At 38.5% G+C, this 25,910-nt stretch overlaps 1 protein-coding gene and 1 long non-coding RNA gene across 4 annotated transcripts; one reads left to right on the top strand and one right to left on the bottom strand.

Annotated features, from left to right (window-relative positions):
- Positions 1–2,847: 2,847 nt before the first annotated feature.
- Positions 2,848–21,000, bottom strand: LOC113060521 (tau-tubulin kinase 2). Of its 3 annotated transcripts, XM_026229496.1 has the most exons (17): positions 20,548–21,000; positions 20,235–20,400; positions 14,792–14,942; positions 13,785–13,932; positions 12,095–12,168; positions 11,550–11,690; positions 11,233–11,337; positions 11,079–11,144; positions 10,883–10,975; positions 10,667–10,792; positions 10,418–10,575; positions 10,108–10,312; positions 9,806–10,017; positions 9,133–9,691; positions 7,740–8,060; positions 6,517–7,415; positions 2,848–6,080 (listed from the first exon to the last, which is right to left on the bottom strand). In XM_026229496.1, exons 3-17 carry the CDS (start codon positions 14,858–14,860, stop codon positions 5,636–5,638), a joined length of 3,621 nt encoding a protein of 1,206 aa, XP_026085281.1. In that variant the 5' UTR covers positions 14,861–14,942; positions 20,235–20,400; positions 20,548–21,000; the 3' UTR covers positions 2,848–5,635. The 3 variants fall into 3 exon arrangements, with proteins under 3 accessions (XP_026085281.1, XP_026085280.1, XP_026085282.1); XM_026229495.1 differs by lacking the exon at positions 20,235–20,400; XM_026229497.1 differs by lacking the exons at positions 7,740–8,060; positions 20,235–20,400 and having other exon boundaries at positions 20,548–20,999.
- Positions 21,001–25,158: 4,158 nt separating this feature from the next.
- Positions 25,159–25,769, top strand: LOC113060324 (uncharacterized). The gene is made up of 3 exons (XR_003278227.1): positions 25,159–25,197; positions 25,286–25,360; positions 25,445–25,769. It is a non-coding gene; the product is annotated as an uncharacterized LOC113060324 (long non-coding RNA).
- The last annotated feature ends 141 nt before the right edge of the window (positions 25,770–25,910 follow it).

Below are 25,910 nucleotides of genomic sequence, written 5' to 3'. Positions count from 1 at the left end.
AAAATGAACACAAAAATGTACACACTGAAACTTATATGTTGCATGATTTAATTGCTGTGTCTCATTGAACTAACTGAACAAAATGATGTCCTATCCTCTGATAAGTTTGAAAATACATTATAATACATGACTGAAATGCAATCCTGCAAACCTTTATCTCCTGACACCAAATCAGTCTTTGAGTATTTCTGAAGAGTATTTCTGCCCATTGAGCCAGTCTAATGCCGTCGAAGTACCACTCAACATCCACGTTTGAATATTTCCTTGTGGGTCAGTGAAAGAAAAGAGATCAGGCCTTATGAAAATCCTGATTTATCTGTTATGGCACATTAGTTGTACAATGTAATATGTAAAACTGTCTGGTTTTAGTAATAATAGAGGATTTTAATGATATATGAAGCATTAGAGTGGAACTGCTCTTGACTGCATAATTACCATGAAAAGAGCTCGAGTGGTCACATGCACGTGGACCCGCACACGTTCCTATAGTAACTGGCCTCCATGGATCCTCACGTTCACAGATAAGTCCAACCTGACACGGTGATCTGAGGACCATCACAACCCACTGCTGTGATTTTACTGTATGTATGATCAAATAAATGCAGCCTTAGCAAGCATAAGAGACTTGTAAATGCACTCAGAAGCAATTTTTATAAAAACTGTAGAACTGCATCTGGTTGCATCTTGCACATGTAATTTGTAACCCTAATATTTAATAAGTGTCAAATGAAACATGATTCTCTTAGCAATTTTTTATTTTAAGGAATTCTTTATGTTACATTTTTTTTTGCAACTTACTATCTGCTTAAACTATTACAACTAAGCAGCTAGTTATAAATAAAAACATATTTTAGTTAATAGTTAATAGCTGACTGTGAGATTTATATAAAAGCTGACTGCATAGATTATAACTGACAACTAAGGAAAATCCCAAATTCAGTATCTCAGAATATTTGAATACTGTGAAAAGGTTTAATATTGAAGACACCTGGTGCCACACTCTAATCAGCTAATTAACTCAAAACACCTGCAAAAGCCTTTAAATGGTCTCTCAGTCTAGTTCTGAAGGCTACACAATCCTGGGGAAGACTGCTGAATTGACAGTTGTCCAAAAGACAACAATTGACACCTTGCACAAGGAGGGCAAGACACAAAAGGTCATTGCAAAAGAGGCTGGCTGTTCACAGAGCTCTGTGTCCAAGCACATTAATAGAGAGGGCAAGGGAAGGAAAATATGTGGTAGAAAAAAAGTGTACAAGCAATAGGGATAACTGCACCCTGGAGAGGATTGTGAAACAAAACCCAATCAAAAATGTGGGGGAGATTCACAAAGAGTGGACTGCAGCTGGAGTCAGTGCTTCAAGAACCACTACACACAGACGCATGTAAGACATGGGTTTCAGCTTCGCAGTCCTTGTGTCAAGCCACTCTTGAACAAAGACAGCGTCAAAAGTGTCTCGCTTCAAACAGGACTGGACTGCTGATGAGTGGTCCACAGTTATGTTCTCTGATGAAACATTTCCTTTGGAAATCAGGGCTAGAGGAAGACAGGAGAGGCACACAATCCACGTTGCTTGAGGTCCAGTGTAAAGTTTCCACAGTGATGGTTTGCGGTGCCATGTCATCTGCTGGTGTTGGTCCACTGTGTTTTCTGAGGTCCAAGGTCATCACAGCCGAATACCAGGAAGTTTTAGAGAACTTCATGCTTCCTAATGCTGACCAACTTTATGGATATGCAAATTTAATTTTCCAACAGGACTTGGCACCTGTAAACAGTGCTAGAGCTTCCAGTACCTGGTTTAAGGACCATGGTCTCCCTGTTCTTAATTGGCCAGCAAACTCTCCTGACCTTAACACCATAGAAAACCTACAGGGTATTGTGAAGAGGAAGATGTGATATGTCAGACCCAACAATGCAGAAAAGCTGAAGGTCACTATCAGAGCAACCTGGGCTCTCATAACACCTGAGCAGTGCCACAGACTGATCGACTACATGCCACAACGCATTGCTGCAGTAATTCAGGCAAAAGGAGCCCCAACTAAGTATTGAGTGCTGTACATGCTCTTACTTTTCATGTTCATACTTTTTAGTTGGCAAACTTAGCTGTCAGTTATAATCATCAAAATTAAAAGAAATAAACATTTGAAATATCAGTCTGTGTGTAATGAATGAATATAATATACAAGTTTCACTTTTTAAATGCAACTAGTGAAATAAATCAACTTTTTGATGATATTCTAATTATATGACCAGCACCTGTGTGTGTATATATATATATATATATATATATATATATATATATATATAATTTATAATAAATTTTATATCTCATTTCATTATTATTTTTTTTTTTTTTTACATTTAATCATTTCAATTGATTTACTCACTAACCTGATGTCTCAGGTCTTGAGGCAGCCATTCTCAGCACTCACTCACTTTCTTCCTTTTTTTTTTCTTTTTTATGTAATCAGGTCCGGTTTCTATGGTAACGGTTTCAAACGGTGAAGCTAGAATCAATAAAACATAACGCTCTGTGGGAGAACTTCACGTCAGGTTCTCAAAATAAAAGTCCCGAGGTTCTCACTTTAGAATTCAGAATTTAAAACAATTTTAGAGCCATTTAATGTTCAGGGACCTCTGCTGGCATGCTGAATGAAACTTGTATTTATAGCAAGTTTATAAAAGTAAAATACAAAATAATTCTAACTGAAAATAAATAAGTAAATAAATACAAAATAACACTGTACAAGGCATTTATGATACAAATAAAAACTAACACAAATAATTACAATAATGTACAATGTCCCACCCCATAACATTCTTTTGTACACTGTACATTTAACTTCACAATTGTAAGAAAAAAAATAATTCAAAATTATGCATGTAAAAATGATTTTCTTTACTCATACTGTAACATTATTGCTTGTCATTTTGTGACAATTAATAATAGAGCAGTAAGAGACATTCAGCCTTGGCATGGTTAGAGATGAATTGCAAACAGAGAAATCATACTACAGATCAACTTCCAGTCCATTGTTAAAACACTACTTGTGCTCAACGTGGAGATAAAAACCCATGAAACTTGAGAACCATCAAGCAATTGAACAGTCTGCTTCTGATGGGATAAAACCAGTATACTACACTGCATTTCACTAATCACTAATTACACTGAAAAACTAGGTTTTTGGCAACAATATTGAAATGAAACAGCATTTCAGGGTGTCCTGGAAAATTCTGTCCGGTTTTCTTTGCAATTTAACATCGACCTGACAAACATAAAAAAAAAATGTTAATTTATGGTGAAATTTGCATGTTAATCTCCTTTGGCCAAAGGATTTATTGAAGTGATGATAGAAAACAGCTGTGTTTTAAGATGATTGAGCAAAATCTGACCCATTAACACCAAAATTACTGACTACATAATGCAAAGCTGTAATTGCAACTGTTTGCAATTGACTAAAGTGATGCTATCACAATAATAATAAATCTTGCTAGTAATGCCTTTTTTCTGATCCTAATATAGGTTTTTTTTTTTTTTTTTGTGAGAAAAAATAAATAATTGTATGATGCCATATGCTGATATCCCACATGCTCTGGTAAATCACCCTCATTCTCATAAATCCATATTAACCAGCTGAGGACTGAGTAAGTACACTCTGCAAGTGCTGATATAAAGTTAAAACATGGGTAGTGAGGTTAAGAGAATATATTTAAGACACAAACCAGAGGACAGACAGGAAAATAAACTTGAAGTCCCTATTTACAAGCTGACAGTAATGATCAAACTACCAACTCCAGGTTTATGAAAACTTGTAAGCGGGGTTTATTGTACATTGAAGCGTTTTGTTATTTTTCTGCAGCTCATGCTGAGTTTGCCTTGGGAAGTGGACGCTTTATCACAGCATTTTACAGGCGGAGAAGGAAGACGGCTTATTGTTCCCGCCTCTGAAGGGAATTATATGCATGCTTTCTATAAATATGTATTATTATTTTTGAATGAACTCTGAAACATTTAAAACCTTGATATGAGTGACAAATGGCAAATAGCAGCCCAGATGTGTTGAAGTTTTAGTATGTAAAACTAATTCATTTTAGTTCAATTGGATATCATATGGCACAAGACATAATCAAACTACACGTTTAATCCGTGAATATTGGCCGCTGTATCAGTATCAGATCTCTTCACATAACATATGAGACAGTACAAGTATTGGCACTTTAAAAACTCTCGTTTTAACATTAAGTTGAGAGATTTTAACTTTTTTTCTGTTAAGTATAACAGGCATAGATTATATGAGGGCCTACAAATAACCAGTAAAAAAAAATAGGTGTGACTTATATGACACTTTGTTCTGCTGGAAATGGTACATTGCTGTGGGACACCAGAGGCTCTACAGGAAAACAAAATTAACAAATAGTTAGTGGCTCCAGAATCTGTAAACTTAAGGCCTGCCCTACATGTATGTACTGTATATTCCAAAGCAAAACTTCTTTAGGCACATCAAAGTGCAAAAACACTTCCTTTTTTTTTTGTTGTTGATCGTTTCAGTGATCACCATTTCTTGCAAACTCAGTGATGTCAGAAACAGACTACGCAAGTACAAGCGCATTGTCCCATTGAACATAGCATAGTTCACCCAAAAACCCTTTACTCACCTTTATGCAGTTTCAAAACTGTTAGAATACACTTTAAAATAAGGTTCCATTAGTTAATGTTAGTTCATGCATTAATTAACACGAACAATCAATAAACAATACATTTATTACTGTTAATGTTAGTGAATTAGTGAATAGTGAGTTATTCGTTGTTAGTTCATGCTAATTCACAGCCCATTAACTAATGTTAACAAGCACAACTTTTGATTTGAATAATGCATTAGTAAATGTCGAAATTTACATTAGCTAAAATTAATAAATGCTGGTGAAGGATTGTTCTTGCTTAGTTCATTAACTAAAGTAGTTAACTAACATTAACTAATGGAACTTTATTCTAAAGTGTTACCTTTTTTTTCAGTTTTGGTTGCCACTGATTTCTACTGTGTGGACAAAAAACATTTCCGGACATTTTCTTGTATGTTCCACAGAAAGTTTCGGAAAACAACTTGAGGGTGGGTAAATGAATTTCAAATGCAACGACATGCAACCACGGCATTTCAGTTCACAGACTTGCGTACAGTGTTTCAGGCCATGTCTTAGTGCTGAACGTAGCCAAAGCACGAGCACAGAAAGGGTTAATGATGGCATGATCTATCAGTGTACCTGCCACTGCTCGAAGAGGGCTGCAATGCATCAAAGCCCAAATAAATAACATAATAAATACTGTAGTACAGCCGATCTTGATGCAAACTTCATGTAGTTCATGAATGTTTGAAAGAAATCAAACTATAAACTACTAAAGATCCAGCCAATCACCATCACGTATAACCTCCCATGTTCTGAAGGTGACTCTGGTGTTCCTCAAAGACAGCATTTAAAACTGATGGAAGGCTATTCAAAGGAGTCACAAAAGCTGCAGATGCGAGGAAATAAGAATCAAATATTTTTTAGCTATTGTAGAAATTGGGATCTTTGAAACCCAAAGGTCCCAATTTCACTCATACACTTCTTCTGTCAGTGTCTGAACTCTGTGGTTGACTATCTGCCCAGCTTGCTCGAGCACCTGACCTCACGGATGCCAGCTGTGCCCCGTTGGGTGTGTACAGTGACGGAGCGGGCCTGTCTCGCACAGCATCCTTCCTGTGTGTGAGGATGAGAGCGGCGCAGAGGAGGTGAGCCTGAGAAACTGGGAGGAGAATGGCTGCGGCCCAGACAGCCCCCACGGTGGTCGTGGCAGGACGGGGAAGAGCTGATGGAGCGCTGTAGTGAGGAGGAGCTGCGGGGGGAGGCAATAGAGCAGCGCTGGTGGAGGTGCTGAGCAGCGGTGGGACCCACGAACATATGTCTCGCGCCCAAGTGCTGAGGGGAGGAGCAGCTGGGGGGCGGGGAGCCACGGGGCGAGCTGATGTGCATTAGCTGGGCCAAACATGTCAGCAGATCTGAGCCACTGTTGCTGCCGGCAAAAATCCTGTACCGCCGGAGCCTGGGGGAGAAGTCAAATGAAGTCAAACTACGCTATAGCATGCAATTGATAAAGAAATAACAGATGGCCTGATAAACATCTACAATTATCAAAAATAGCATAGCGACCACTCAAAACCACTGGAGGGTTGCTAGGCAGTAGACAAACATTGCTGGCCCAAAGTTCTTTGACGTAATTAAGAATTTGGTTCCCAATACTGGTCCTTGGAGAACCCCCAAAACAGCACGTTAGTTGACTTCCTAATCAAACGCACCTGAATCAATTCATCAGCTCATTAGTAAAGACTCCAAGACCTGAAATGTGTGTATCAGGTAAATATCAGATATAAAAAACGTGCTCCAGGACCAGGGTTGGGAACCAATGGTCTAGGGTTAAAAATTCTGACAGAATCATGCATATACAATAAAAATATGTTGGCTATATGTTTGCTAACTACCTTCCATCTGCAGCGGAGCGGCTAGGAGGGTTTCCTGGTGGTGGACGGGGCACTAAGTGTGCAGTAATGGTTTCCGTGTTCGTTGTGGGGGTAACTGGGCGTGGTATCTTGCTCTTCCGTAAAAGTGGGCTGGAGGATGAGGACAGTGAGGCAGCATCATCCCCATGACGATCTGAACGAGAACCCAGAAGCGACTCTTCATCTTGAGAGTGTTCAGAAGAGGCAGAAGAAATCTGGTCCCTCTGCATAGCAGCCACAATGACACGCCTGTCAGAGGATAACAACGGGGAAGCAGAGGGTGAAAGTGGAAGGTGGTGAACCTTCCTCTGCAGCAACTTCTCTTTAGCAGATCCAGGTGGTGGATCCAGAAGGCTAGATGGTTCTAACACTGGGATACGGCTGTGCCGACGACTGGGGTCTTGTTTGGTAGCGGAGGCTGGAGAAGATGCGCCGTTTCTGGAAGGAGCATCTTCCTTTCCCTGCTCCAGAGTGTATTGGTTGGGCTCCATGGAGTGCTCAAGGATGGGAGGATCACTCTTAGGGTCATTTAGTTTAGGAGGTTGCTTGTTGCCATCTCTCTGTGCATCTAAAGGAGGTGTAAGACAGCCGTTCATCAGAACTGGGCTACGCGGAGAGGGAGGTGTGCGTGGAGACGGCACTAGGCTTGGCACTGGGCTTGATGGTTTCTGAGGTCCATTCCCATTTAGCAAAGGATCCCCTTCAACATTGGATGGGCAGCTGGACTGGAAGGCAGCAGCATGCTCCTGTGGGGAGTTGATGTCGGCTGTGTTGTCTTGTGGATGCATCCCATTGTTACCATTTTCAATATCACGTCTCTCCAGTGGAACGCTGTCAGATGCAGATTGGGAGGAAAGCACAGAGGGGCGCTGAGCTGTCAGCTGAGAGAAGAATAGAAAAAAATTAGCTATGCACTGCAAAAATTATCATGTCCTCAATGCCACCTGGGGGTCACAAATTCAGGTTCAGTCTTGATTCATGAATGCTTGCATTGGTAACCAAACATGCTTGCATGCAGATATAAACTGATCTTTAACAAACCACACACCACATCTTAATGTTAGTGAAAAGAGAATGTCTAAAAAAAGTTATAAAATCCTTTAAACATACAAAAAACAGGAAGCAGTAAGACTGGAGAGAAGACATGTTTGGTGGGTAGAGATGGCTGAAGGTATGGGAAGCACGGAATGGGAGAGCCTATTCACCTGCTGAAGCTGAGCGCGGGTGATTCGTATGACTGAGGGGAACTTGTTTGCAGCAGTCGCTGGAATGGCAGGAAGTTTCCTGCGTCCAGGTGAATGGGCAGCACGGGGCTGGGAAGGTAGTGGCAGCCAGGCATGGCAAGAGGAAGTGGATGAGGAAGGGTGGTCTGCAGATTGGCTGCGCTGTATCCCAGGCGGGGCGCGCTGGTGGAGGGGGTCCGACAGGGTGGTCAGGAAGGTGAGCGGGCTAGGGGAGCGCAGGAGCAGGGGGCTGCACGTCCTTGCCACAAGCTCCTCAGGTTGGGATGCAGGAGAGGTGGGCAGCTAGAAAAGGAAAGTGGGGAACAGTGGAAGGGAGGTGAAGAGCGTTTAGTGAGGTGGATTAGGTGAGTCAGGGGAAGTGAATGGGTAGTGAAGAAGGAAAAAAATCAACTAAAAAGAGATTTAAATGTCCAGAAAGATGGTAGGAGGCAATTAAGGAATAAGAGGAAGCAGATGGTGACAGTATGCAGGCAGGCAGAATACAAATTCTGGAAAATTCACGGACATCTTCTAGAGACCTTGGCACGTAATCTTTCAGAGAGGCAGTAATGTGCTTGAATCTGCAACATCCTAATATATTAAGCCTGCTGTGTTGTTTTACAACACTTCTTCCACAATCAGTGTCCTGACCTGGGCTGTGAGGATACAAGAGCTAAGGTAACAGGATCAGCTGAGGTCAGACTACTGTAAACTTACATCCCAGACGGGAGGGTGAGCTGTCTGAAGCTCATTACTGTGGCTTACAGGTGAGCAGCCCTCAGAGAGCAGCTTTATTCTGCTGACATGAGCGTGTGTAGCATAGGAACTTATTTAGCCTTATTTACGACATCCAGAATAATAGAGCAGAAAGGATATTTTCATGAGGGGTGTATAAGTGGAAATCACTAATTACTGTAATGTTTTTTTGCAGCTTACATACATGCATTTAATAAGCTAGTTTATCTAAATTATTGTCTTTTTTTGTTTTGTATTTGGTAGGTTAAGTGTTGCCCAGATCCTTGGCAAAATGTTGCCTCCTATTCAATTCCTGTCTGGCTTGCTCTTGATCACATTTGCAAGAGAAAAGCAGTCTAATATTCACCTCATCTAAATTTAGTGAGAAACTTGGTAGGGTTTCCACAGGGATTACTAAATGTTTGACAACTAGGAGTCACGGTCATGGTACCAATAATACCTACCAAAATGTGTCTTGATAAGCTAAAGTATTGCCAAGATAGAGCCTCACATTATGTTTGGCACATATTTGTAGCTGTTTTGAGCTTTTCTGAGTATGGGTCTAAAGATCATGTGACCAAATCTGAAATTGTCGACTATTTGTAGAAGTAATGAAAACAGTTTTCTGAGCCATAGTTACCTGTGTGAGAGCTCCTTCAGCCAGTGCCTCACCAGGGCTGGTGGGGGTAACAGGAGGTCCACCAGCTGCAGGGAATACACTGAGCTCCATCCGATCCATCCTTTGTGGGCCCTGGACCATGTGAGGTATGTGGGTGTCTCCTTGTACGGGACTAGGAGTGGATTCTTTATCCGGAGATTCATCCATTGGCTGCAAAACTTCTGGCTCCTCTTCACACTCATCTGATGGGCTACTCGTGAGTTTAGCCTCAGGACCAGGGCTACGTCCTGCTGCCTCTTTGAAGTCCTGCAGGTCAGAGCCCTTCTCTACCATCACCCAATCACGCAACTCAACATCTTGTAGACCTGAGCTCAGGTTTAGAGCCACAAAGCCACTGTTAGCTGCATCATCGCCCTGCTCAGGAGATCCCTGTGAAGCAAGTTTGGGCGAGACACCGCCAGAGCGCAATCCCTCATCACAGTGCCAAACACGCTCTGTGTGACATCCGTTCATCATAGCCATGCCAGGGACACCGTCAGCTTCCCGTCCCTGTGCTGTACCAGGTGGCTGCTTGCCAGAACTGGGCACAGAAACCCAAAAGAATGCACACTAAGTCTTCAGAACATACTCACAAATAGCTTATTGCTCAATATTTGAAAAAAGAAAATGCAATTTTGAGTGTAGAGAGACTTACCAGGCTTCTACAAAATGCTCAGTGTTGGGTTTGGGCTCCAAAGTTAGTCTCTTCTCCAGTTCAAAGCTATGGATGTTGCGCAGTTTACGCAAAAGAGGAGTGTCTCTATCTGATGGCACCATGTCTAACCGGACTCGCACTGGAGAACCAATGCTAGGCCCTGCATGGGGGCTCTGATTGCCTTGGTTGCTATGTTCATCCTCTGTTCCCATCTAGAAGGGAAGGACAACAGAATATGAAACATCAAAGAACAGACAAAGATGTCTAGGATTGATTTCGGATCATGGTACCCATTCTGGTACCTTCCAGACAGCGGGACAGATTTGGTTCCGGTTGCGGTCCAGGCCCTCCCAGACATCAGTCTCCTGGTTCCTAAAGGGAAAGCTTGGAGATCCAGGCAGGTGCTCGGGCCGAGCATTGTCCCCATCACTGAGATGCTCATCTTGCAGAACTTCGTCCGTGTTCTCCTTCAGAAGATCTCCAGGCAGCTGTGAGGCATTCACCACGCTGGAAGAAAACAGAAGCACCTCTTCATGATGACACAACTACTGAGAAAATGCAAATGTTTAAGAGAGTTCAACCAAATGGAAGTAAAGCAGTCACAGGACTTACCCCATCTGAGCTGGTGTGAGGCGCGTATGGTGCTGTGGCGTGTTTGCAGTGGCGGAGATTGTCAGTGGGCTATCTGAGCTCATCCTTTCCCAATCATACGGGTCATTTTCCACTACGTTATAGGTTCTCATGCTATTCTCAAAAACGGTCCTCAGTAGCTAGAGTGGAGAGATCATTTTCAAGTAAGATTGACCAATAACTGCTAGATATGCTTTATTAAACTGATCTATTAAAGTATCAAATGTTTACCTGGTAGTCAGGTTTGGTAAAGTAGTCCAAATTGCTGGTGTGGTCCAGAAAGACACTGAATTCTGTCGGCAGGTGTTTCAACATGAGCCGATGATCGTACTTCTCTTTTAATTTCCCCACTTGGTCCTAATGCACAAACACAAAAATATCATCATCACTTCCCAACAAACAGGAAAATGCTTTTCATGGCACTTCTTCCTTGTGCCTGATCGGCACCTTGTCTTTTATTTTCCTCCAGGGGAGCTGCCCAACCAAGAACTCCACCAGCATGTAGAACAAAGACCACAGATCATCATGTCTTCCCATCTCCTGTGAGAGAAAAACCAAAACAAATCTGATCAGACCGGAATTGACCACAGTATAAGAAGCTGAAACCAAACAGGAACAAGAGAGCGAACGGGGGGATTGTTACCTTGTTCTTGTGGGCGTTGACTGAGGCGTATCGTACTGTACCCCTAAACCCTGCAACAGGACGGGGCTGAGAGAGAAGAGAATCTTACAGTACAAAACTGTATAAAACCCAGTCACAAATAAACTCACAAACTGAAATGACTATTGATACTGACCGGTCTGACTTCTTGGGAGGAGTTTGTAAATTGGCGCGCCAAACCAAAATCTAACATGTAGCAAGTTCGACATGTGCTAGGAAATCGGCCCATGGCAAAGTTGGACTGAAAACAGTGTGACAAGACACTCGTTTAAATAAGGTTGCAATATTTTGAGTAAAAAGTAAGCATCCTATTGTTATACTAAGTGTACTACTTAAGTATAATGTTATTTATTTTCAACACAGACATACTATATTGTATATATTTTCAAATTTTCTCACAATCTGTATTGTTAACTGTTGTTGGGGGCAGTTAAAAGAGTTTAAACTTCTTACCGGTTTGATGTCACGGTGTAAAAAGCCCACTGAGTGGATGCTCTCAATGGCCTCCAGTATCTGCAGACCCAGTCTGAGTGTGGTGCTGACTGTGAAAGTGCCACGGTTCATGCTCCTCCTCAGATCCGCTAAATTACGGCCCTGCAAAAGCCGAAAAGGCAAATCAAAAGGTTACTCGTTTTGGCTGCAAATATTTAATTGAAAGACAGGTCTAACATAAAGTCATAAATAAATGCACACAGACTGTAAATCATAGTCATCATATTCATATATAAATTGCAACAAACAAAACCACAAATCTACATCTTATTTGCATAATTAAGTTAATTGTAGGTAAATGATAGATTTACAGATAACTTTCTTTTAATAGGTCACAGTTGTTACCAGTAACCATTATTACTGTCTTTGGAGCTTTCAGTGTACATAACTGCACTCTCATATTAAATGTACATATTAGGCATGTAAAATCATCACCACTAATGAACTGTAATATTCAGCACATGTTAAGATAGAAAAAAATGCATAACCTGTCAATCAGACCTCACCTGAAGCTCCATGACAACATAGTTAAAGCGATCGTTGCGGCCACATCCAACAAACCGACAGACGTGATCCTTTCCTGAAACAGAGAGACAACACTTTTATTAGATTTATATCATTGTATCTCATTTCACATGTCATTTGCATATGAACTCTTAAATGTATAATAGCAGAAATAGCCTTAAAAAAATGTAATCTAAAGATCAAAGAGAAGGTGGACATGAAACGGAGACAAAACAAATGGACTTCAAAAAGCTATAAAAGTTATGATTATGACCACTTCACAAGACAGTTTTTAAGTATTCTGTGTCTTTTTCTGTCCGTGTGCTCCACTACTCCTCCTAACGGAGAACCGTCCAGAGGAAGGGGGTGTTTGGATTTAGTCAGCTCTCTTGGGACACTCTCTGTCCGCAGGAGCAGATCAGACCGGCTTCAGCCATATTCTACTCTGATCTACTCCTGCCTTCTGCCTGACACACCCTACAGACCCCCGCAAGACCCTCTCTTCCTCATATAGCTCTTCCATAGTCTCCTGTCCTCTATAATTTTGATTATTCTGAGTGTGATGCTCATCTTCATTATTTACACAGTATTCTCATTCAGAATTATGCGAAAAATGACATAGGAAAAACACCAGGCTACTGTACTTTTAAGCTAGTGTCCAGAAGATTTGCATATATTATGTGTGCATCGCTCTGTTTTATTTACGCCTCTTCCAATGGGGTGAGGGGCAACAAGTAGATAGAGAGATCTCCAGTTACAAGCCGTTCCCTCAGGGAGAGATCAAACCACTCTATCCTATCATACAGCCATATTACAGCCAACATGATACAAGTACATTGATTTTTTTTTTCATAAGCAGAGAGAGAGGTTGAGGATATAATGAAAGAGGACTGTAAAGGGAGGGAAAGATGATAACGATGGATTCACTGCTGGGCTCTGCTAATTGATTAGTTGATTCTTTGCCCAGAGGAAAAGAAGACATGGTTTGATTTCAAGTTTGGCTCCTGATCCTTACAATGAGAAGAGCTGCTTTACAATACATCGTTTTCTCAAATTGAAACTATTAAGATTTCCTCTTTGAATCGCATAAATCAGGGCTGCATTTATTTGGTGCAAAACATTGCGAATTTCAATTAATGAGAATTGTGTTAAACTTCAACATAGAAAGGTATACTATATACAACCATGAAAACAAAATAATTTAACAAAAAACAAAGAAGTGACAAGATACACTACCGTTCAAAAGTTTGGGGTCAGTCCAATTTTTTTTTTTTTTGCATTTAATTCTGTAGCATATTTATTTGATCGTATAAAGAGTAATATTTGTGAAGCATTATTACAATTTAAAATTGTTTTCTATTTTATTATATTTTAAAATGTTATTTAATCCTGTGATGACAAAGTTGAATTTTCAGCAGCTCACTCCAGTTTCCAGTGTCACATGATCCTTATAATATGCTGATTTGGTACCTTATGAAACTTATTTATTCTTCTTATTAATATTGAAAACGCTGTGCTACTGCTTAATATTAGAATAATTTTGTGGAACCATACTTTTTTTTAAAATTAAAAATATAAAAGTGTGTGGTATGGTATTTTAAAAGTTTCAAAATCAGAAAATTTTGGAATCAATTCAAGTATGCCATTTGTGTATTTCTAAGTCACATTTATCTCCTCTGCTTAACAACGTGCCTTGCAGTTTCTTCAGCACCGCCACCTCCATCTTCAGAACCTGTTTGGGTTGCTGAGCGGACTCTGCTTTCAGAGCCACACAGATGCGGTTTATCGGGTCCAGAGCCTCGTAGATCTCGCCAAAGCCACCACCGCCAATCTTCTTCACCTGAGGTCAAACGCAAAGACCAGAGTGATATCACCATATACGGTTTCAATTTGAAGATCATAGATTATAAATCACAATAATTACTAGTAATTTAATCATTTCAAAATGTAATTCAATTCTTAATCCACTGTTCCTCATCCTGATCCAAATCCCAAACATATCAAAAAATGCACCTCAGTCACAGACTAAAATGCTAAATTTGGCTGTTTTGGGTGTAAAATACATTAAGTAAGGGCAAAAAAGAAAATCATTTTTATTTTGTACAGCACTTATACTAGATTTAATGCAAACCAAGAAAATGCTGAATTGTTAAAATAATGTCCTCTTCAATAGCATCAAAGCATATTCTGCACAGCAGTCGGATAAAATTTTCAATATTTAGCTATTTATTTCTCTTGGCATCACATGTCCCTTTGTTCAACAATTTCTTCTGCCCTCTTGTGTCACTTCGTTTTCCCCTCAGATCTCCCTGCACAGTGACAAGGTTTTCACTGGGGGTTATACCGGGTCAGCAGTGGGCTTATACAACATGTTTCGTCAGAGGAAGCCACGTGTTACTGATCGGTGCCCTTTAGGAGCCGGTCACAGAGGAACACACACTGCAACACGAGATCACAGTCAGGAGTGAGTCACAACCGCCACCATCTGAACAGCTACTGAAAACGGTCTCATGATAGGAAAACATAGTATCACATAATTTCAAGAGAGCAGATTGAAATGCTTTTTTTCAACTTCCAGATTTTCATCTTTGTGAGCAACAATCTCTTTAAGAACTGTCTAAATCAATAACGAGACTGTCTGGTTATTTAACAAGCCAAGCACTACACTGATGAGCATTAGATAAAACCTGCAGACTTACTACTTTCCATCGGTCCTTCACCACAATGCCTGCTGACAGGATGTCTGTCTGCTCCTGCCCTGCGCTCATCCTGTCTGTGGTCTGCTCCGAGCTTGTCCCCTAACGCCAGCGACAGGGGTCTGGGACTGGCATTGGAGCCGTGTGGTGCCCTCTGCACCCAGAGAAGAAAAGAAGATTGTTTGAGTATTGCTTGTTGTACTGTGACAGCATTTACAATGCACAATCAGTGGTTTCACAGTCAGGAAGCAAAACTGTGGAGCAAAAATTTTATATTTGATTAAGTTGGATGTCCTTGTGCCTGGAATTTAAAAAATACAGCAAATAAAAGGAAAAAATCTGTTAACATTTTAAGTATTGAAGAAAAAAAAAAAATCTAATCAAATATTTGATGTAGATTTCAAACAAATTTTCTTCGAGGGGTTTTACTTTAGGACATTGCACGCATATATGGATGACTTGAGAGTGTCAAAATAAAGGTGCATCTTAAAAATATATACTGATTTTTAAAACACTGCATGGACACATAATACCATCAATTGGTCGTTGTATAAATGGATATCGATGTAACAGCCCTTGTCTCCATGTGGTGGAAAAATCTGATATCATGGCGAAGAATTCAACATTTGTTTAAATTAAAAAGGGAATGAATTGATACAAAGCAGCCAAGATTTAACTAAAACAAGAGAATTACTTTTTCGCAATCACATGACAGGGAAGTCCTAAGAGGCCATGGATTATTAATATTGTTCTTTCTTGGTTTCTTGTGATCATGACTTAAAGCTGCAGTAGGTAACTTTTGACGCTCTAGCGCTTAATAAACAGAACTGCTTGCGTCTTGTGGAAGAACATCGTAGCCAGAACTACTTCTCTCTGTTTATGTCTATGAAGAATCACAAAGGTACTGGGTTACTCCGCCGCGGTACCCCCGAAGCAATCTAAAATAGTCTGAATATAAACACTTATTATAGGTGCACCCTAGTGATTCAGGACAGGCTAAAAACACGGTTTGAAAATGTATTTATGGTGTACTCGCTTATTATGTTCATTTTTCTACATTTTGAACACAAACAAAGTTACGGACCGCAGCTCTGATTGGTTGTTTTTCACCGGCAGCGATGGAGTTTCTGCAAATGGCAATAGGACACTGGGAGGAGCCAGACGAGCTTGATTTTTTTTCAAAGATTATCTGTCTCATATTCTACTGTCAGGACATAATGACAGGTTTAACAAATATGTAAAAAATATTTTTTTAACAAAAGTTCCCTACAGCACCTTTAAGGCCCTGATACACATCAAACGAAGTTCCAAAAAAGTTCCAAAAGGGGGAGCAACGTTGTTCTATTAACGAACTTTTCAACTTTTGCTACTTGCTACCTTATATCTTTTAAGGTTGGCCTTTAAAGGGTTAGTGCACCCAAAAAAGAAAATTAGGCTGTGTTTTACTCACCCCAGAGGTATCCTAGTTGTATAGGACTTTCTACTTTCAAACTAATCTAATCGGAGTTATATAAAAAAATTGTCTTTGATCTTTCAAGCTGTATCATTGCAGTGAAATACAGCGGAGAGATCAACAAAACAACGGTTACAAATTAGATGGACAAAACGAGGATTTGTAAATAAGAATGTTTGAGGATTTGCCAAGAGGAGAGGCTTTGCTAAAGTAAGGAAACTTTGCTTCTTTTGATCTTGTAAACAAATGTTGGTTTTCACGAGACTCGTGAAGTTGCATCCTTTTTTTATGGAAGGACACTTTTTATTTCAGGTCTTTTGGACTGAAGCACTGCAACACCCGCTGACTAGAGGTGGACCGATATTTGTCATTTTTTCATATATCGGCATCGGCCGATATCCGTGTTTAGTAGCGCTGATTTAAAGTCAGGCACGTCGGCGGGCAGCCCAGTGTTATTGGTGCGGTGGAAAGTGCTCCTGCCACATGTGATGGACCCCAAGCCAAAACTTTTGGAATATTCAACAACAGTCCTGGGAGATAAAGGTAGTCAGAGAATCTCACTCTGTAAATGGAGAAGTTGGCAGCTCTCACAAACACTAGGGCTCCGTTACTCCGCCCCGCTCAAAGACAGCACCGCGCTCGGAGAGACAGCTGTCCTGGAGCTGCGCACAACCGTGAATGACATTTGTTTGGAAGCATGGTTTTGATACAGACAATAACCAGGTTTCCATCCAACTCATTTGCATTTAGGGATGTCAATATTCGATAATTTCCAAGATCGATCGTCGTTTAAATTAACGATCAATTAATAACCTTAATGCTGCAAAATGCATCTGCAGCGGTATTATTATTATGTGGAAAAGCCACTTGGAAAAAAAGCTTTCTCACCCGAATTAAAGGGGTTTTAGTCTCAATAAAATTCTAGTAGCAGGACTGTAAAATGAATAGATGTGATTATGATCATTTGATAAAATGAAGAGAGCGCGCCTTACGTTTGATATAATTTTTGACTCTTTCCCGTCAAGGAGACCACTGAATGCGCCTCTTTAAATGGTTCAGTGTTGCTCGTCGTTGTATTTTAAAACATAATTGCAATGTTTTCAAATAACACTAGTATTAAAAATAATATTATCCCAAACATAACTGTGGTGTTTGTGGCTGTGCTGCGCTGTCAGTGAACCGCTTTTTTTCACATCAAACATTTTATGCCAGTAATATGACCAATACTTTTTTGTTTGATCCTGTTCTGCAAAATGTTCAATTTTGAATTTTTGCGTTCCTTTAGCCCTATTTGTTTTAAAAAACCTGGCATTTACAGAGCATTAGATCGTGACAGTGCATGAGTGTGTGCATACGAGGACGAGCGAGCGCAGGTTTGACTAGATGTTTTTGGAGGTTATTGCTCAGGTCTCGTTCTGCACATATCCAAATGTTTCCATATTCGCAATGTATCTGAATGTTAAACTAAAATATTTGTTATTTATTTAATGTAAACTAGACGGAAAAGATCATCCTCTTCACATGAGCAAAAACGTCCTTGGCATAACAGCAGAGTGGACGGGTATACTACGGTCTATTTAAACTGACCAGTGTAACCTTTTATATGTTTGGTTGACTGTACTTTATTTTAATAATGAACAGACTGCGATGTAAGTTTGAAATTAGAATGAACTTTAGATGTCCTGTGTCATTTATACCAAACACAAATGTTGCTAGTTGCTAGTGTGTTTGCAGCACTACTGTTATTTATTTTTTATATATTTATTTTTTTATATGTTTCAGTTTAATTGATTTTTATTTCTAAAATTGTATTTATTTAAATGTATACTTAAGTTTACATTTATGTTCCAACAAACTTTAAAAATTCTACTTGATAAATGCTCTGAAACTTTTATGTAAATGATTGACTTATCATATTTTACCCATTTTATATATTTAATACTTGGTCAGTTTATTGATTTGTTTGGTTAACTTTGGATACATCTTTTATTTTAATACCGTGCAGTGCACAAAATTACGATTCTAGAGATGGTTCAAGTCAGTGCTCAATAAATGATGATAAGTTTAGAAATGTTGTGCATCCACTTATTATTAGTGTGACATTTTAGCATGAAAATGAAGGAGAAAACTTCAAGATATCGGCCCTAAAAATCGGCAGCACATATCAGCCAACTGCTGACCCTGACCCCTAAACATCGGCATCGGCTATAGAAAAACCCACATCAGTCGATCTCTACCGCTGACTGCAACGATAGAGCTTAAAAGATCAAAGATTATTTTTTTTATATAACTCCAACTGGATAAGTTTGAAAGAAGAAAGTCATCGGGGATGAGTAAAACGCAGCCTAATTTTCATTTTTGGGTGAACTAACACTTTACACAACTTCGCCAACAGGAGGCATAAATATAAATATAAATAATATGCATTTTAAATGCTTGAATCAATATGATTATTTTGAAGTTGTTCCCAACAAAAGCGGAACGTTCCTCTAACCTTTTTTTAGGAACCAAATAAGAACAAAATAAGAACGTTCTATGATGTTCCCTGTAGGTTCTTTTTTAATATAATTAAGAGAGAACATTCCCAGAACATTCCCTTCAGGTTATTTTAAGGTTTTATAACCTAGAAAGAATGACACCAGAACGTTCCCTGCAGATTATTTTTAGATGTCATAACCATGTAAAACTAATTAAAACTTTGCAGAGTTTTCTGAATTAGATTATTCTAATTAAATGTTTTTTTTTTCATAAACAAATTATATTTGGCAGAATTTCATGTCTGAACTAAGCTTTTAATAAAGTGTAGACATTAAAGCAGTCAAATCGCATTATAATGATCATAAGAACCCAATTTTATAGCTGAAATTAAGCCAAGGTTAAGCGTATCATAAACTCCATGGTTTGTTTCTATCTTTCTTCACTGTTCACTGTTATTTTCATCTTGGAGTCCAATCACCTTTGTTTTCGGCTTCCCAGGGACACTGTACTTAGAGATCAATGGTTACAATTTATGTTTAACTCAGTTTCAGAATATTATAATCCACATGTAAAACTATGTGCAGCACATTTTGCCGAGGACAGCTTCCTCAATCTCAATCAGTTTAATGCCGGATTCACACAAAGATTATTCTTGAAAGATGGAGCAGTTCCCTCTTTGTCTGGAGAAGGTACATGATGTCGTGTACTACATGATGGGACACAGGAATGCTGGATGGGAATATCAGAGTAAAGAGGTTAGGTGAACGTTCTGGGAGCCTTCAGAGAACTTTCTGGGAACCTTTTAGGAACCTAGGAACTAGGACCCTGTTGGCTAGCCAGGAAAGTTTGCTTAATGTAAATAGAATGTTCTGGGAATGTTCCCACAATGTTCCAGAAAATTATTGGATTTTTCCTGTGAAATTTTTGCAGAACAAAAGTAAATACTACCGCACCTTTGGTTTGTATATTTTCTCTCTTTCAGTGAAAATAGTTCCAAAAAGAAGCACGAGCTTCAAGCTTTGCATGTCAACACAGTCTGGAACAACACATGTGAGTGGATTTCCATTCCCGCATTGTAAACACATGTAATCACCTTGTTAGGATTCCACTCCTGGTTTTCCATCACACACACTCATTTGTATGTGCTGGAACTCAAATAATACCAGCAGAGCCACACAACAGAACATCCCAGTGACACATTAGTGCACTCTTGAGACAATCAAACTGGAGGACTGTGTTAGACTATAACTCAGTTTCTTTGGATAAAAAAATGTCAGGCAAATGTAAATGTAAAGACATGATATCATCTCTTAGAATTGAAGAATTGAGCTTTCCTTCCTTTAAAGAGCTTAGTGATTGACAGCTGTCATTTTAACGTTTACATACTAAAAGACTGATCTGTGAAACTAATGTAACGTTACTAGAGGTGTGCAGAGGTGCTAAAGAAAAACAAAACAAAACCCTGTGTAACGTGACACTGAGCGTTTGCGTGTCTTGCAGAGCTTAAGTAATTACCCGATAATTACAGCAGTTACTTTCGACATTTGCTGCTTTCTATTCCGACGACTTTAACTTCTTAATAAACCCATCAGACCGGTGTCTGTCGTGTTCTTGGTCAGGTTTAATGACTGCAGCGGGCCGCTGTTGAAATGAGATCCGCGCAGCTCGATGTGTTGCGTTGCTACAATAAACACAGACAACACATTCACACACATATTACATCTGGTTCATTCCGGTACGTGGCTATGACCTTGGAAACAGTCATATAACTGCATTAATATCACTGACGGCATGTCACAGGCCGTGTGTCCGTGTCTATGTTACTCACCTCTACCCTGTTCCTCAGAGAGCCGGGTGTGGTTTATAATTCTCACAGAATGCGCTTGAAAATCATGTAGAAGATGTCAAATGGTTTAACGTTATATATGCGTAATGTTCATCCATGAGGACGGCGGGTGATATCCTTGTTTCTCTTTTCTAAACGTCGCTTTATTGTCGCGGCTCCTTCAGCATCTCTGCAGAATGGATTCGTGACGCACGTCTCATCTGATCCATCTGCTTGCATGCGCGCTCGTTCGCGACGCTATCGCCCTTCGCAACAGCAAGCGCGCGAACTGGCATTCCATTCTGCGAGTGCACGTGGATTCTCAGGGCGCGTCCTCGAGAACTGCTCAAATCTGGGAGGAAGGTGCCCTCTTCCGTTGAGACCCGGGACAGTAATGTTCGCCTCTTGTTTAGTTTCGGTCTTCTTCTAAAAGCATTAAATAATATATCCTCCTGAGAACAACAACAACAACAACAAAAAAAAGGTTCGTGATTTTTTCTTAAATTATGTCATTTACATTGGTTGGAGCATAAGAAACAAATGGAGAGGAAACATTTTTGAAAATATATATTTTATCCATATTTTATTGTATGTCATTTGCAGAGGACACCAGAACTAGCTGTGAAAAAAAAAATAAGAATAAAAAAGTAAAGGATAAACAAATAAATAGACTTGAAAAAAAAATTAACAAAACAAACAAAAAAAACCTTGTATAGGCAAAAACAATGTTGTATTTTTTCATTCACCAATCAGTATTTATGTTTAACGCTATTTTTTAACCATACTATTAATATTTTAATTTATGCAATATGTGTGTATAAAATGTCCATAAATTGGTATTCACATTCTATACATTGAATCTATACATTGCATCTAATTGGCATATTAACGTATTCTTGAAGCAAACCATAATAATAAAAAAAAAGAAGTATAATAATGAGTAATAAATTTGCAACATTTTCATAGGAATATTGATCTATAATTTCTTTCCCTATTAACATGATGTTTGTCCTGGCGTCCTTTACAGAAGACAAATGATGCCCGGTTTCAGAACAAAGTGATATTCTGATTTGTTTATTTATGACAAACAATTTTGGAAATTAGTTAGATTTAAATGATGATTACAAAATATTTCCATAAGAGTGCTAAATTTGATCGTTCTGTCAAATGTCATTTTGAAGACCATGAGCCTATGCCTGGGTCCAAGGAGGATATGATATGAAATATTACCTGTATACAAGAATGTAAGTGCAATCAAATCAGACTTGTGGATTAGGCTCATTTGCTATACAGACAAAAACTGCTTTCTTTCAGACAGAAAAAGTTGGCTTTTTATGAGTCCTGTATATTCTCCTGGTACAGTTGCATGATGAGGAGGAAAATGAAGGATATAAAGAATACATGGTTCCAGTCTTATCTCATTTAAGACCAGACATCCTAACGTCATCCAAACAGGCAATTCTCAAAAAAAAAAAGAAAAGAAAAAAAGTAAACACTAATAATAATAACAATAATAATAAAAAATAGTAAAAACACTGTTATTTCAGTGTTATACCTAAGGAGTTAATTATTGTCAATTGCTGAATTATTACAGTGGATAAAGTAGCATCAGTGGTGCTATGGTCTGATAGCTCCTTGTTACTTTTCTCGACGTTACTCAAGAAGGACCAATCACAGTCGTTTGTGATTAATGTACACAAGAAGTTAAAAAGTAGTATTTTAATACAGATTGATGACTCAAGCGCCCATTTGTATGATAACTGTCGCTGAAAATAACATTTTAAGGTATTACAAACATTTTCAAGCACTTAAAGTAACACAAAAACGCACTGAATGCGGCTGAACGGATGAAGTCGGCTGTCTGAGCCTTCATGACCTTGGGAGGAATATTACTGTGTCACATTACATTTAGTGCTTGCAGCAAATTTGTCGCCAATGGAAAGAAAAAAACTTCCTCTTCATTTGGCGGAATCCATAAACAGTAAAAGAAAGGCGGAATCATGGAGGTGAATGTTTCATGGAGCTGAATCTTTTGTGAGGTAAATAACGCAAGAGTGTGTTCATGGTCACACAGAATGAGGTTGTTTAATTTGTCTGTCTGTCTATCTATCTATCTATCTATCTATCTATCTATCTATCTATCTATCTATCTATCTATCTATCTATCTATGTGTATTTAACATTATTTTTTATCATTACTGTCCTGCAGGGCATGTAGCATATACTTGAAGATTGCTCTATTAGAAATATGACAGAAATGTGGATTATGATTATGATATGATGCACTGTGTATAACATCATTACATTATTGATTCCGGTTAATTTGTTTCAAGAGTTTCAAGTTAAAGAAAACCATGACATCATATTCTACAGGTAGGCTAACATTATTTAAAAAGTAAGTCTCCTTAGTGAATATATTTAATAAATTTAATAAGCTTTAATTCTCTTAACCTTTGTATTCTACAATAGGAGACAAGAGGAACTTCCAGACTTTAGTGCTCACAGATGAGCTTTAGTGCTTCTTTCTTTCTTTCTTTCTTTCTTTCTTTCTTTCTTTCTTTCTTTCTTTCTTTCTTTCTGTCTTTCTTTCTTTCTTTCTTTTAATTGAACAGTTAAAGAAGCAGTCGACAAAACTGCAGAACACACTTACAAATAATAAACAGAATGTTAATGTTTGTTGGTGTAGACGCTAATATATACATTTTTTGGTTATCTTTCTTGATGTAAACAGGCCTTATTTTAAAGGTGGGTCACATTTACTGTTGCTCGGCAAGACTTTGCAAGCAAAATCCAGTTATTTCAAGAGCATGCTGTGTGATTAGGGATTTTGCAAAAAAAAAAAAGATGATGCAAAAAAAAAAAATGCAGATTTTGCATCTGGTTTTTCTCTGTGGGGTGTGCTTTGTGCCACACACCACTATTGACAATGAAGAATGGACCTTTTCTGCTTGCAAAATTTCACCAAAATGTAACTAATAAAACCTTGCCTTAATTATTTAACTTTGGTGTGTATCTTAAGCACCAGAAGTATCATAGAAACTCTTCTGACACACAACTATCCACAAGACCCTACAAGCCAGCCAGAGTAGCCTGACATCACATGAGCAAGCACAATCCACATTTTGGATTTGGATTGGATTTATATCAGTGATCACTATTACTACACTAATGATTAAAGAGATAGTTCACTTTTTTTTAATGAATAGATTTTCCCCCCTATTTACCATTAATTTATTTTTATTACAGTTTTAGTTTTTAGTAATGTTAGTACTTCAACTTCATTTAAGTAAGTTTCCAAGGCAACCTTTCTAATTTCCATTTCAGTTTTTCATCTAATATTATATTTTATTTATTTTTATTATATTTTTCTTTATTATATTGTCATATTTCAAAAAAATTCTTTATTTTTCCCACAAAATTACACTATGTTTAACATTCAAATTAATAAGAAAATGTTTCTTGACACTATAGATTGGAGTAATGATGCTGAAAATTTAGATTTGCCATCTCAGGAATAAAGTATATTTTAATAAACATATAAAACTTATTTTATATTGTAATAATCTTTCACAAATACTACTGTTTTACTGTATATTTGGTTTGGTATTATTGGTGAGCATAAGAAGCTTCTTTTAAACAATCAAAATAAAAAAATAATAATAATAATAATTACTGACCCCGAACATATAAACGGTAGTGTGTTTTTGCTCTTTTATTTAAAAGGCGGGACTATTATGCCATATTGCATGTTGTACTTTCTCCCATTCATAAGTCATAGGAGTGCACCATTTTGGGATATCTAAAGTCTTTGTTATTTTCCAGGCCTGTTCCAACCTCCATCTTTATTTCTGTGTGATTCCCAATAGACCTCTTTGGGTAGAGTTTCTCAAGGATCAAAACTTGGGAGTTTTTTATGTTGGTTAAGGGTTGTCATTATCTGAGGTTTTCTGAGGGGTTGGCATCTCTTCTCAGGTGTTCTGACAGACTGATGCTTGTGTAATTCCTGGCAGAAAAATTTGCATAGCATTTGTTGTTATTTTTCATCTCGACAGTGTAATTCCTATTTATGTCTGCACTATCATGTATGTTTGCACTATGACTGTAATTTTCTTCTGTACTGGAAGCTCCTTTGTCGCCAAGTCAAATTCCTTGTGTGTTTAAACATTCTTGCCAATAAAGCTCTTTCTGACTTCTGACACTTCTTCTGGCTTCTGAGTTAAAGTTTAAAGTTTTGATAGTTTGCGTATTTTGGGAATGGCATAAAATGTTTGCTTATTTGCTGATGAATACATGTTCAATGTTTTAATCTGCTAAATATATAAAATTGCTAAATCAGTAAACATGGTTCATTAATTAGCATTTTTACTTTCAATACTTATAAGTACATAAAATATCTAAGTACTTTCTTTACTTATACTCACACAAACAAATGTTTGAAAAGGAGAGCTTGATATACAGTACGTGTACTTGATATGTGTTCTTAATCCACCACTGGTCACTTTATCATATTAGCATATAACTTTTAGAACATAGCAGTCCAATGTCCAGTGCCGTTGTAACTAATGGATATTTTCAGATGCTGATCTCTTTGTTTGCCATGTGACAGATCCTGGGGTCACAGAGGTCAAGGTTTTGCTGGCAGGGTCTGATGAGGTAAGCCTAATTTCCATATGCATTGTACAATATACATTGTACTGAAAGTTAAAGTGCGTTCATAAGAGTTGTTTTGTGTATCTGAAAGCTTTGGTACGAAACAAACATGGCAGTGGAACACAAGGGTGCCAGAACTCTGGATCTGCCAGTTACTCTGAACACTGTGAGACTCCTGTTACATCTCTGATACAGCAGTCTGAATACTAGTAATCATACAGGGTTATTTACAGTTTATCCCCTGTGTTAGCTGCCTGTGTTCCAGCGTGGGGGGACAGTGGTGCCCAGGAGAGCAGGTTGTGGGTCCAGTACAACAGACTTACAGCAGCACCCAATCACTCTCACAGTGGCCCTGGACACTAAGGTGACACATGACAGCACAACAGAAATACTGGGTGGCACCATAATACAGGTCAGGGATGGAATCACATTTTAATACCAATATATACACTATACTATTCAAAAGTCTAGGGTCAGTAAGTGAAATTAATATTTTTATTTAGTAAAAGATGCATTAAATAGATCACAAGTGACAGTCAAGAAATGTATGATGTTAAAAAAGATTTATGTTTCAAATAAATGCTGCTATCTTTCACTTTCCATTTATTAAGAATATTGAAAAAAATTATAGTGGTTTCCACTAAACTATTACTATAACTGTTTTCAACATAATTATAATTGTTTCAAATGTTTCTTGAGCAGCAATTAAGACTGGT

Source organism: Carassius auratus, chromosome 42 (assembly GCF_003368295.1).
Source record: "Carassius auratus strain Wakin chromosome 42, ASM336829v1, whole genome shotgun sequence".
Taxonomy (NCBI): Eukaryota; Metazoa; Chordata; class Actinopteri; order Cypriniformes; family Cyprinidae; genus Carassius; species Carassius auratus.
This window is presented reverse-complemented; position numbering and strand designations above follow the sequence as displayed.

What these genes read in the sequence shown, in the direction of transcription:
- LOC113060521 (XM_026229496.1), bottom strand. Translation starts at nt 14,860, where the DNA reads ATGAGCGCAGGGCAGGAGCAGACAGACATCCTGTCAGCAGGCATTGTG. An exon ending in TCAACGCCCACAAGAACAAG is followed by an intron (nt 10,976 to 11,078) that starts GTAACAATCCCC and finishes TTTCTCTCACAG; the next exon opens with GAGATGGGAAGACATGATGA. An exon ending in TCTGTCCCGCTGTCTGGAAG is followed by an intron (nt 10,018 to 10,107) that starts GTACCAGAATGG and finishes CTTCCCTTCTAG; the next exon opens with ATGGGAACAGAGGATGAACA.